The sequence below is a fragment of the Puma concolor genome, chromosome A1, assembly GCF_028749965.1.
Source record: "Puma concolor isolate L17-30 chromosome A1, mPumCon1.1.hap2, whole genome shotgun sequence".
Lineage (NCBI taxonomy): Eukaryota > Metazoa > Chordata > Mammalia > Carnivora > Felidae > Puma > Puma concolor.
This window is the reverse complement of record NC_141667.1, coordinates 13,719,843-13,733,788: the sequence shown is the minus strand read 5'-3', so window position 1 is coordinate 13,733,788 and position 13,946 is coordinate 13,719,843. Positions and strand designations below refer to the sequence as shown.

At 45.3% G+C, this 13,946-nt stretch overlaps 1 protein-coding gene across 4 annotated transcripts in view; it reads left to right on the top strand.

Annotated features, from left to right (window-relative positions):
* The window catches only part of MYO10 (myosin X), a 229,685-nt gene that overhangs the window by 198,701 nt on the left and 17,038 nt on the right, over positions 1-13,946 (top strand). For all 4 annotated transcript variants that reach the window (XM_086676347.1, XM_086676349.1, XM_086676345.1 and 1 more), the window contains 4 exons: positions 383-506; positions 6,113-6,356; positions 9,726-9,821; positions 13,056-13,149. In XM_086676347.1, coding sequence (XP_086532473.1) covers positions 383-506; positions 6,113-6,356; positions 9,726-9,821; positions 13,056-13,149 — 558 coding nt within the window. The remainder of the gene's footprint in view (positions 1-382; positions 507-6,112; positions 6,357-9,725; positions 9,822-13,055; positions 13,150-13,946) is intronic.

Genomic DNA, 13,946 nt, shown 5'->3' with positions numbered 1-13,946 from the left:
TACTCTAATTTTCCCCCATTGACTGCGCATTAAATACCCCCTTGATTTTCTAAGACTTGAAGATATTTTTATCATAGTAATTTAAAGGGAATTAACTCTTGGATGGTTTGATTAAAATTATACCCTTGAACAGCAGTGTTTTTAGAACAGCCTTTGGATTCAAGCCTGTCTCGCATTTTATGTATCCATTGGGTGGGCCATTCGACCTTAAAAGTCAGTATTTGGAGATTCTTTTGATGACCACCGGTGTTGTAATGGTATGAATCCACGTGTTGCCTCTTTGTCAGTTTCTGTTTTGTTCAATGTCAGTCGATGGCTGGGCATTTTTGTTGCTTTTTCTGTTTTGCTCACCACTGGCTCTCTCTCTCTTCTCCTTGTCCAGTTTGAAGATAGCGAAGAGGACTTTGATTCTCGGTTTGATACAGACGATGAGCTTTCTTACCGGCGGGACTCTGTGTATAGCTGTGTCACCCTGCCTTACTTCCACAGCTTTCTGTACATGAAAGGTATGACCTGTGTCACCAGGGTGTCAGGTTTGGGGGTGGAGCCTTATCGCTTGGGCTGATCGAGGGGCACCAGGAACGTCAGTCCCCGTTCCCCCTACCCCTTACCTGATGGTAGGTCCTCTTAGGTGAGTGAAGCGTGCCCTGGTGCCATGACATGGGTGACGTGATCATGCCATGGAGAGCTGCTTTGACGCTCCACAGTTGGTGCACCGTGTTAGGACAGAGGGTGCAGCCCCTGCCACCATATTCCATCCCTCGCTCCTCTCTCTTGCCTCCCCATCTCATTTCTGTCCCCTTTTCCTTTCTTCCTACATCTCCCCTCCCCTGCCCCCAATTTTTCTCTCTTACACACGCGTGTCCACACACACACACACGTGCTTCTGCAGGAGTTGGTATAGCCCATTGTAATGATGCACTACACTTTTCCCTCCCACACCAGTGTCCAAGAACCCAGAAGGGTTTCCTGCATATCCATGGGGGAACAGTAAAGATTTGAGAGAATGGTGCACCTTGCCTTGACTGCTTATGACACCTGCTGTCTGCCCCATCCTTCATGATGAGGATTTTGGTTGTATGTGTTGAGTATTAAATTTTGAACGTACTGAGCTGACCCTTCATACTTAAGGACTTCGGGGGCGCCTGGGTGGTGCAGTGGGTTAAGTGTGGGACTCTTGATTTAGGCTCAGGTCACGATCTCTTGGTCCTAGAGTTCAAGCCCCGCGTCAGGCTGTGTGCTGACAGAGCAGAGCCTGCGTGGAATCCTCTCTCTCTCTCTCTCTCTCTCTCTCTGAAAATTAATACAGAAACTTAAAAAAATAAAATACTTAAGGACTTGGAAGCATTCTGCTTTTGGAAAAGAACTTAATTAGAACCTTCTAGTCCTACCTTATTCCTGTTGTCAACTCTGACTTCTGAATCGGTGACAGGGAGTGTGAGAAGTCACTGTCATCACCATGTTTTGGTAGGAGTTTCACTTGGATCACTGAAGGAAGGGACTGCCTGGTTTCCCACATGCCCCTCGACTGGACGCGGGAAGGGGTCTGGATCTTGGGGAGGAGGCAGGGAGGGATAAGAACCACTGTCTGCCTGATGGCACCCTTCACTCCGCCCTGCCTCTTCTTTCCCTTCCCCGTTTCGTGGTCAGCGAGTGCGTCTTCTCTGACTCTTCACTTTCTTTCTGCAGCTGTCTTTCTTCATTTGCTTTGCCTTTCCTTCTTTTCTCCTCCATGCAAAAGTTTTTTCTTCTGTTTTCCCTTTCCCTGTTCCTTCTGTTCTTTGCTTCTCTCCTCTTCAACTGACATATTTCTTTTTTCATATCATTTGTCCTCCTCTGTATTTTTTCTTTTCTTCACTTACGTTTTTCTTTTAATTTGATTTCTCTCTTTTTTTTTTTTTTTTGCTACTTCCATCCCCGTCTTCAACATCAGTCTAGTTACTAACATCAGTCATTCGCTTTTCAAATTTCTGCTGTGCTCAGCCCCAGATCCCCAAGGCGCTCATGGAAACCCCACCAGGTTTAGTTTAGGGACCATCTTCCTATTGCCTGGAGTCACTGGTTAGTGGAAATTTTTATGGTTGTGCTGAATGAAAAAGATTGAAAAATCCTAACCAAGCAATCAAGTGTTCATTGGAATAATCGATGAAAGAAAAAAATTAATCGCAAATCAGAACCTAATCTAATAAGTATCGAATCAGCATTCTGAGATTTTCTCGTATAAGGAAAAAAAAAAAGATTTTGTCATGCATTTCTCAGAATAAATATAAGCTTTTTATTATTAATATATTTCCCCTGCCCCTAATTAACCTAGTTCCCTAAATGAGCTTTAAAAATTCCCTATAAGTCACTCTTACTTAGAATATATGACATTGGCTTATTGCATGATTGTCTGATTAAAGCAAATGAGATTAGGGAAAAGTAAAGCTATATTCAAAGCATCAAAATTGTAAGATTAAACAGTGAGGGGTGCCTGGGTGGCTCAGTCGGTTGAGCATCCAACTTCAGCTCAGGTCATGATCTCAACGGTTCATGGGTTTGAGCCCCACATCAGGCTCTGTGCTGACAGCTCAGGGCCTAGGACTTGCTTCAGATTCTGTTGTCTCTCTCTCTCTCTCTGCCCTTCACTTGTGTTCATTTTCTCTCTCTCTCTATTTCTCGAAAATAAACATTTTTTAAAAAAGATTAAAGCATTAAAAGCTCAAGAAGGTAAGCAAGTAAATTTTTGGCAAACTCCTCTTATTAAAACAAATTATATAAATGAATCACCTTTAAAAAAATTTTTTTTAATGTTTTTATTTATTTTTGAGAGAGAGAGAGAGAGAGAGAGACAGAAAACTAGTAAGGGAGGGGCAGAGAGAGAGGGAGACACAGAATCTGAAGCAGGCTCCAGGCTCTGAGCTGTCAGCACAGAGCCCAATGCGAGGCTCAAACTCAAGAACTCTGAGACCATGACCTGAGCTGAAGTCGGATGCTCAACCGACCGAGCCACCCAGGCGCCCCTAAATGCATCACCTTTTAATCTTTGATACATCATCATTTAATCTTTAATAAGGCGCTTACAAATTTGCGACCAAAAGTTTCAGAGAAACCAATTATGAAGAAAATCTGACCGTCAGGTTATATTTCATGAGCATCAGTGAGTTTTCACCAGCCCGATAGTCTGCTAAAGGCGTTTGCAGTTAGGAGATGAATAGCATTGATCATATTCTCTCCATGATGAAGTATGGAGAGAGCAGAGTTGGAGTGGGGCCCGTTCAGAACATAGGAGCAGCAGAGGAAATAATAATGACTGAACCAGCTTTATCATTTAAGAACATTTTTTTAACTTTAGTGTGATTAACATACAATGTAATCTTGGTTTCTGGCCTACGACAAAATGATTCACCAGCAGTTCTGTACGTTACTCCACGCTTATCACAGTAAGTCATAGCCCTGTCTGTCATCATATAGTGTTATTCGCCTTTATGGCTCACAGACAATAAGATAATAGAAGAACTTTGTCCTGCAGTTTCCTCCGGGCTTGTTTTGAGAAACCCAGATTAAAGCCACAAATCAGAAAGCAAAAGTCTAAGTCCGGTAGCCCTTTGCGAGTTCGTAGTTTGTGAAGGAAACCGCTCTGGAGCAGGGTGTGGTCACAGACTTCACAGCTAGGTGAGCACGAAATGCTTTAGGTTTAAGAAGTCATCGGTGTGTGCGACAAAAACAGGTCCCTTTGCACACCAAACGCGGACCAGTGTCGTCCTGGCTTCATTTGTTCCAGGGTGAGGTTTAGGTCTGTAGTCATTGAAGCAAATCGTTGAAGAAATTAATCTGAGAAGGTCTGTTTTCAAGTTATATGCGATTTGTAAAAGAAAGCATTTTCTTTATTTATTCTTTCAGTATCCATGTTCAGGGGTGCCTTATTTTTATTACTGGCTGGTCAAAAAAATAAAAATAAAAAACCTGTCACTTTATAATACATTAAATGAAGTAGATTAGTTGGTGGATTTGTTAAGAGATTTTTGATTAATGGTGGTTAAGATGTCATCTTTGAGTGTCCTTGGGAAATCTAGAATACTGAGGTCTATTTTGATAGCATGAGAAGGGAGGGGCGGAGAGAGGGAATCCCAAGCAGGCTCCACACAAAGCCTGACTCCAACCCACAAACCAGAAGATCGTGACCTGAGCCTAAACCAAGAGTCAGCCGCCCCACCAACTGAGCTGCTCAGGCAACCCAGGAAATCTGGAATACTAAGATAAAATTATTCTGCTAGAAAAAAGATTCAAACTTTTTTTTAAGATTTTACTTTTAAGTGATCGCTACAGCCAGTGTGGGGGCTCGAACTCAGATCAGGAGTCGCATGCCTCACCGACTGAGCCAGCCCAGACGCCCTTTAGAAATACTTTTTATCTTGTGAAAGATAAATTTATTCTGTCTGCCTTCTCTTAACCAAAAATATTTCTAGTAAATAAGTTACAGCAAAGTCCTCATGTTTTTGCTTTTTTCCTTTTAAAAAAAATTTTTAAGGTTTGTTTTTCAGTAAGTGAGAGAGATGGAGTGTGAGTGGGGGAGGGGCAAAGAGAGACAGAGACACAGAATCCAAAGCAGGCTTCAGGCTCCGAGCTGTCAGTACAGGGCCTGACACAGGGCTGATCTCATGAACCGTGAGATCGTGACCTGAGCCAAAGTCAGCTTCGCCTGACTCTTAACCGACTGGGCCACCCAGGCGCCCCTGAATTCTCATTTTTAAGGCCTAGTCACAACTGTTTCATGTTCTAAATCTTCTACGTTTTACATATAAACCGTTTTCAGATGATGCTTTTCTTTGAAAAGAATATGTTTACCCGAAAAAGTCCTATTTTATTTTCCTGTGTAAGTTTTCAGTCTTGATCCCCACATTGACCAAATAAGGAATGTGTAAACTTTTGACACCATTTAAAAATGACACCATTGGGGCGCCTGGGTGGCGCAGTCGGTTAAGCATCCGACTTCAGCCAGGTCATGATCTCGCGGTCCGGGAGTTCGAGCCCCGCGTCAGGCTCTGGGCTGATGGCTCGGAGCCTGGAGCCTGTTTCCGATTCTGTGTCTCCCTCTCTCTCTGCCCCTCCCCCGTTCATGCTCTGTCTCTCTCTGTCCCAAAAATAAATAAACGTTGAAAAAAAAAATTTTTTTTAAAGAAAAAAAAATGACACCATTTTAAAAATTAAAGATTTTTTTAATGTTTATTTATTTTGAGAGAGAGAGCACGAGTCGGGGGAAGGGCAGAGAGGGCAACAGAATTTGAAGCAGGCTGAGCAATCTGGGCAATTGAATTTGAGCAATCTGAGCCGTTGGCACAGAGCCCGACGTGGGGCTCCCAACTCCTGACGGCGAGATCATGACCTGAGCCGAAGTGGGACGCTCAACCGACTGAGCCACCCAGGCGCCCCTCTTTGACATCATTTTATTTATTTATTTATTTATTTATTTATTTATTTATTTATTTATTTTTTTTTTTAATTAATTTATTTTTTTTTTCAACGTTTATTTATTTTTGGGACAGAGAGAGACAGAGCATGAACGGGGGAGGGGCAGAGAGAGAGGGAGACACAGAATCAGAAACAGGCTCCAGGCTCTGAGCCATCAGCCCAGAGCCCGACGCGGGGCTCGAACTCACGGACCGCGAGATCGTGACCTGGCCGAAGTCGGACGCCCAACCGACTGCGCCACCCAGGCGCCCCGACATCATTTTAAATTAATTTCTCCTTTCTGGGGCATTTGAGATCCCCATGATCCATACATACAGAAATGGTTCTCGCACCATGGCCCTTGACTCGTGCTGGGGGTTAGAGTGTCAACTCATCATTTGCGTTTCTGATAGCCCCTCACCAGGATTTCCCAGCTGAGTAGGAAGTGCTCCGGACATAAGGAAGGGACAGCGTTCCCGTGTGGTCCAACCAAGCTAGTGTAACATCTCCCCCTCTGCCTCCTGAACACAAGCCAGCGGCACCGAGGCTTCGTTGAGGGGCGTCCGGGGGTGGGTCGGTTGGGTGAGGTGAAGGGGAGGCAGAACCTCGAAACCTGCTGAACTTGTCATCCAATGTGATCGACTTTTCTTGCACCCCTCCCCACCCAATCTGGGGGCCACAGGTGGCTTAATGAACTCCTGGAAACGTCGCTGGTGCGTGCTCAAGGACGAAACCTTCCTGTGGTTCCGCTCTAAGCAGGAGGCCCTCAAGCAAGGCTGGCTCCACAAAAAAGGCGGCGGCTCCTCGACACTGTCCAGGAGAAACTGGAAGAAGCGCTGGTTTGTCCTCCGCCAGTCCAAGCTGATGTACTTTGAAAACGACAGTGAGGAGAAGCTCAAGGGCACCTTGGAAGTCCGCACGGCAAAGTATGTCGATGGACTGTGCAGGTGGCCCCGGTGGGTGGCGCTCTGGGGCTGCTGGACCGTGGGTGTTGCTTCCTCCAAAGCCACCGGTCCGCGGGCTGGAGTAGGGGTTGAGTGCACCCCAGTCATTCACTTCAGTGGACCGGATTGTTAGGAAACCGGGGAAGTGACTTTGTGAACAGTTCGCTTTCTGTGGGCACGTTCAGACATCTGGCTGTCGTTTATGAGATGCCAGCCGGGCCTGCAACTGGCTGTCGGAAATGTGATTGGTCGTATGCAGGAAGCCTGGGAATCTTGAACCACTGGTTAAGAATCTTTTTATTGGTCCACAGACCACTTCTAGTCCTTTTATATAAGCAGATTGCTAAGTTGGAGACAGACTGCCAATCTGGAGTGTTTGGGTTTTGTGCTTAATTTTTAGAGGTATCACTGACCTATGTTAGTTTCAGATGAACACCATAGCGACTCCACGTTTGTGTCTATTGCAAAACAATTACCACGGTGAGGCTAAACCATCCATCACCGTCACCATCCATAGTTATAAATTTTGTTTTCTGCTGTTGGGTACTTTTAAGATCTACTCAACAACTTTCATATATGCGACACAGTATTATCAACTAGTCACCAAGCCGTATGTGACATCCCCAGGACTTATTTTATACCCGGGAGATTGTACCTTTCACTACCTACCTTTCTTCTTTCCTTTCCTCTTCCTCTCCTCCTTCCTCTCCTCTTCCTCTTCCTCTTCCTCTTCCTCTTCTCTTCCTCTCCTCCTCCTCTCCTCTCCTCTCGATTACCTTTCACTCATAGAGGTGTTTTTTGGAATGAATTTTTTTGTCTTTTGCTAACGTGGGATATACCAGCCATCTTCATTCCCAGCAATGACAGGAACAGAGCTAGGCTTTGAATCCAACAAACCCACTTTTTCGCCCCCCCCCCCCCCCCCGTATAGAACCAAATCACTGGACTAGTGGACTATTATTTAGTTAAAAATTCAGGAAGTTGGACTTAGCGGCAACTGGGTAGCTTGGTACATATTTAGAAAATGAGTAAAACAAGCTTCGAGAGATGAGATTAACTCCTGAAATCACGAGACCTGAAATTAGCATTTTGTTTCCAACCAGCACTGGCAACTCTTGAACTTTTTTTATTGAAAAATGGGAGGTTAAACAGGGAAGGCGTTTTGTGCATTTAATTTTAAGGGCAAACAATGAAGTGCAGACAGCAGAGTATTAGACTTTCCAGGCTGCCCCTCGGGGTTTGTTAGGAGCCCAGGCTCCAGAACAAGAGTGAGTGTGTAGGATCGGGAGTCTAAACCCTACAAGAAATTTCCATAGCACGACACAGCTCTGTGCCTCTGCCTCTCAGCTCTGTGTATTTGTTCTTCCTCCTGATTCACCCCACAGAAGGCTCACCCACAAACGCCAGGAAGCTCAGAGGAGGAGGGCAGAGAGAGAATTTCAATGGTGGAAATTGATGTATATTCCTCATGCACCTGACTCTGTGCTGCTTGATAAAGCCCCATTTCCAGGTGCTTTGTGAGAATTCCAGAGTTAAGGAGATGTTAGCTATCATGAGGTCATTTCTGTCCTATTCTGTAGAGGAAGGACATTAAATTCTTAGGGTTTCGCCACATTAAGATTTTTTGTTGAGCTTAATTAAAATGTTTCATTTTATTAAAGAAGATTTCAATCCTATGCAGGAGTAAGTGGGAGAATATAACGAAGTGCCTGTGGTCATTCCCCAGCTTTCAGCAGAGACCCACCCCCGCCCCAAGGCCGAAGTGTTTCACCCATAACCCCACCCTGCACTCCTTCCCTTACTAACTGTTCTGTAAAACATACATCATATAATTTTATCTCTAAATAGTTGAGTAGACACTTAAAGGTTAAGACTCTCAATACATAATCACACTGTAACAGTTAAAAAATAACTCTTTAATCATCCAAACTCCAGTCATTGTTCAAATTTATCCAGTTGTCTTGTAAATAGAGGCGATAGTGCTCTCCTTGGTTCGGGCTGGTTTATTTCTTCAAATCAGAATTCAAATAAGGTCTGTAATTTTTAACTAATTGACCCATCTCTCAAGTCTTTGGCAGTTTATACAACATTCCCCTCCATCGTTTTCTTCACTCACTCGCTGTCACTGATGATGCCACCACATTTATCCTACAGAGTTTCCAGATGATGTGTACCGTGACCCTGACAATATCATCACTCGCTCATCTCCAGGGAAGCTTTTTACGAGTGTGGGTCCCTGCCCCCGCCAGAGAGCACCTACCTGGGTTTTCTGAAAGTTTCCCAGGATTCGTAAGGCCACTGTGGTTCAGACGCGCAGCCTTACGACTAGATCCGTGTCCCCTCTCATTTTACATACAAGATTGCTGAGTTCCCAAGAGGCAAAGCGGCTGGTCCAGTATGACACGGTCTGGACACTTCCCTGGAGCCCTACTCGAGAGGCCCCTCTAACCAGACGCTTGGCTGGTGGCTGCCCACTTATCACCTCTCGCCTCCTGCTCAGCAAGGGCAGGAATTCTCGCTATTTTGACTTTTAAAAATATTTTCTCTTGTGTGATTCCAGCTGTAAGGTTTTTATTTTTTCTAACTAGCAAGCCTGTTGAGTTTTGTAGATGTGGAATCCGTGTTTTACTGTGAAGAGTGGTACTACTTGGGTTGGCAAAGCAAGCTGGCTTTATCCCCAAGACCCTTCTTCATCAAATATTTTACCATCTCTGGTCCCATCTCAATACCTGCTTGTATTTCATCCTGATCTTGTTAACCTGCTCCATCGATTTTAAACCTCTAATGTTGTGCAGGGCATGTTGGGATGAGATCGGGGTGGCACGGAGATCCAGAAACACCCAAATCTTCTGAGCCCCCAATGGAAATAATGTGCCCTTACCAGGTCACACGTGTTGGCCAAGGCCTTAAACCGCAGCAGGAAGCCATGAGGAATTAGGAAGGAGCTCAAGACTAGTCCCCTCATCGGGGGTCCTTCCCTTGTAGAGCAGTGAGAGGGGCCAAGGGAAGGTGCGGGCCAAGAAGGGGACTCCTGCCCCAAGCCTTCTAGGGTCTCGGCAGGGACGTGTCTTGGGCAGGCCAGAGTGAGGAGAGACACTCCTCCCTGGAAGTGTCCAGCAGGCGCCTAGCCCTGGCCCCGGCCTCAGCCTTCCTCTCTCAGGAGCAGAGAGGAGCCCCGCCCCCCCCCCCCCCCCCCCCCCGCCGGAGGCCACAAGGTCGGGCTGAAGTAGGCGTTTGATTTTTCGGTTACAGTCTCCAGCTTAGCCATCTGTTTGGTGAAATTGCTTTGCTCGCTCCCTCTTAAGGATCCCGTAGCCCTGATTTGCATCTGATGCTTGTGCTACTTTGCAGAGAGATCATAGATAACACCAGCAAAGAGAACGGGATTGACATCGTCGTGGCCGATAGGACCTTCCACCTGATTGCGGAATCCCCCGAAGATGCCAGGTGAGACACTGCCGTTGCCCGCATGTGAGCCACATCTTTACTCCCCTACAGGCCTGGGCGCCACACAGTTCAGTGTTTACCCTGCCGGCTCTGAAAAGATTTTTAGTGGATTTTCGAGTTGGGCTTGTCTGTTAGGACGGTTGAAGAACCGCGTCATGAGATTGACGTTCTTGTCCCCTGGGGTATCTTTCACTGGGCTAAGGTGTCCAAGTTACCACACACGGTCGAGGATTTCCAGCTTCGAACGCCACTAGAGCCCTTGGTATCCTGGCTCAGGCTTTTATTGTCCCCGGCAGCGTGCGTCAACCATGCACCTACACAGAGGCAAAAGCCCACCCTTTGGAAGCTTCTGAGCTTCGAAAGGGAACAGCTTGTGTTTGCCTAAGGAGTGAGAAGGCAGGCGCACTCACCACTGGGTGTTTAAATAATTGATAGCACTGTGGCATTGAGAGAGGGTTGAAGGTCTTCACGTTGAAAAATTCAATAGGGTAGAAGAGATAGTCAACACTTAGAATTACTATATTTCAGGCAATGTGGTGACATGTTTCACGTGTCTTATTACACATCGTTACCCTTAAACACATTTTGCCGAGCAGGAGACTCAGGTAAGAGAAAGGGCAGAATAATCTGTGAAGTAACAGAAGTTCATTCTACTGAACAGAGGCATTATGTTTCTTAAGGAGCTTGAATGTTTGAGTTCCAAGGACAGTGTGGCGTCCGTTGGCTGGGTCAAGCGGTCTAACTTTTCTGGACCTCAGGTTTCCATCCTAGTGCTGGAGAGACGTGGAAAAAGTCAAGGAGAAGGGCTGTGTGCTCCCAGCGCGATGCATCACAGGGTCATACGGTGGATGAGATACGGTCAGACGTCTGTTTGTCCACTTGTGTTTTGTGAGCCACAAGGTTACGTTGGAGGGATCTGTTGGCTCCTCTGAGCAATGCCAGAGAGGACCCTCCGCCTGTGTTCTTTACTTTTCACCTCAGAAATCATTAGGATCTTCTAATGAATTCTCCTTGCCTTCCGCTACCCCTTGCCCTTTGAATGTTTGAGTTGATACAACGCCATGGTAGCCACAGCAAGGGCAAAGAAAATAATTCTTCCCATGGGAACACACTAAAAACCCTGCTTGGATCCATAAATTATGACACAAACTGGAAAAACCAAGCAAACCTGGAATTACAGCCCCTCGTTCCATCTGGGACTCCTAGAGACCAGTTGTGGTTGTTTGCAGTCCCAGGAAGGCCCACAGTTCTCGGCTGAATTACAGGCCCCACGTTTGGCAGCCGTCCTCTCTGCTTTGTGCCGTAACGAGCCTGCGAAATTTAACACTGGGGATCTGTTAACTGAGGACTTGTTCCCCTGACCAGCAGAATGTGTTTTTTTTTTTTAATTTTTTTTTTTTTCCAACGTTTATTTATTTTTGGGACAGAGAGAGACAGAGCATGAACGGGCGAGGGGCAGAGAGAGAGGGAGACACAGAATCGGAAACAGGCTCCAGGCTCCGAGCCATCAGCCCAGAGCCCGACGCGGGGCTCGAACTCACGGACCGTGAGATCGTGACCTGGTTGAAATCGGACGCTTAACCGACTGCGCCACCCAGGCGCCCCGCAGAATGTGTTTTTTAAAAATTCCTTTTCGGATTGAGTTAAATAAACTTGATTCATGAGGAGAAATTTGTAAATTTAAGAGTATCACCTGAACAGATCGAAAGCATAGCAAATTTTATTTTCTGTGTGTGTGTGTGTGTGTGTGTGTGATCCCATGTGGCCTACATCTGGAATGTATGTGTTTTTCAGCATCTGATCTGGGAAATTGTTGAGCTTCATAAAGCAATAAGTGAAGTCTTAAGTCTTGCCTTTGAGTTCACCAGAACTGATGAAGCAAATTTATATTAAATATTTCCCTTGGTTGTTTCCTAAGAGTCTGTATATGCTGTTTTGAAACTCTTGGTCACTGGGGCACCTGAGTGGCTCCATCAGTTAAGCGTTCGACTTTGGCTCGGGTCATGATCTCGCAATCCATGGGTTTGGGCCCCGCGTCGGCTTCTGTGCTGACAGCTCAGAGCCTGGAGCCTGCGTCCGGTTCTGTGTCTCCCTCTCTCTCTGCCTCTTCCCTGCTTGTGCACTCTCTCTCAAAAACAAATAAACATTAAAAAAAAATTTAAAAAGAAAAGAAACTCTTGGCCACATTTTTTAAAAAAAAATTTAAAAAGAAACTCTTGGCCACATTTTTCTCCTTCAAAATTAACAGGGGATAGGTTTTAGTGCTTTGCTATAAGTACCTTATGTGACTTAACTTTCTATATAGGTGTAATTTTTTTTTTTTTTTTTTTTTGCTTAAATATCCCATTGTATACCAAGCACTTGGTCCTCTGCTTTACTTAGTAGGAGTGTGTATATATGTCTTAATGAGGCCCTGCAGGAGAAGGATGTCCTAGCATCTCACATTTGGTACCTCTCACATTTTATAGTTGCTTCATAAATGTTAGATGGGTGGATGGATGGACAGATAGATGAATGAATATTCACGGTCATTTTCCTCAAGCACGTATTGTGTTTGTAGTTACATCATGACTTCTGTTCAGCTTGACTTTTCTGAGGTTGACATGTTTTCCTTTATTGTCTGATTCTAATGAGTCTGAAAGTGAGAGAACTCATTGGAAGAGATGGAAGAATTCTCCAGTCAAAATCACTTTCTACTTCAAACAGTTGTGTTCTGTTTCCTGCTCTCCTATGGTTTTGTTCATACTTTGGTAGAAAATCCCATCAGGTGGTTGGAAAACCCCATCCTGGGAGTGAGGAGGGAAAATAGACACCAGTGGCCTTCTTAACCTTGGAATTTACTTTCAACAAATGAAAAGGTCCTTGAATATTCCCTAGGTTAGAAATAATATCTTCAGTAAAGATCCTTGATTATAAATGTTTTGGGTAGAACTGAGGATTTCATTGTCATCGTCATTAAATGTCTAAAGGTCTGGGGGAGCTGGAGGAGGAGAGGGTCTCTCATTGATCTCACGTTGCCACAGGTGATACCCAAAGGCAGTTTGGCTGTTTCTTCCCCCCTTGCCCGTTGGTAGCATGAAACCCACATTTAACCCCTGAGGAGTAGGCAGACGAGAAGCAAAGGTGCTCAGAGGACATGTCATTTTCGCAGAGATCGTGGGGAAGGGCATCATTCACTGTGTTGCAGATGCGACAGCTGGCCCCTCCTTGACGGTCACTCTCTCCTTCCCACAGCCAGTGGTTCAGCGTGCTGAGTCAGGTCCACGCGTCCACGGACCAGGAGATCCGGGAGATGCACGATGAGCAGGCGAACCCACAAAACGCCGTGGTGCGTGAGCATTTTGGAGTGGCGGGAAACGTCCGAGGGAGGCAGGGGGCTTGGGAGTTTCTAGGCAGTATGAAGTGTAATAATTAAAGAGAAAACCAGTAATATTTTGTTTAGAAGTCATGCAGAAAAATAGAATAAGTTAAAGAAGATTATCAGTAGTAATAGATTCCAGTTCTCCCACTTTAAGCCATTAAAAGAACGACAACAAATCCCAAGTCTTCTGACATGGAAGCATATTTATTACACTTTCCTTCAAAGGACTTCGTGAATTTTAAATTATGTGTTTTCAGTCTTCGTTCTATCCTAGATACATACACAGAACCATAAAATCATATTTTAGAAATCAAGTTTTATTTTCTCATAAGAACTACTTAACATCAGAGTTTCTCAGCGGAGTAAGGGGCATCTGGGTGGCTTCCTCAGTTGAGGGACCCACTCTTGAATTTGGCCCAGGTCATGATCTTATGGTTCACGAGAGGGAGCCCCACATCAGGCTCTGTGCTGACAGCATGGAGCTTGCTTGGGATTCTCTCTCTTCCTCTCTGTCTGCCCCTCCCCTGTTCACACATGCACGAACTCTCTCTTTCTCCCCCCTCCCCCCGCCCAAATAAACATTTTTTTTCGATATATGAAATTTATTGTCAAACTGGTTTCCATACAACACCCAGTGCTCAAAATAAACATTTTTTTAAAGGGGGAAAGAAAGTTCTATTTAAAAAAAGTTTCTGGGGCACCTGGCTGGCTCAGTCGGTTGAGCATCCAACTTCGGCTCAGGTCATGATCTCTTAGTCTATGAG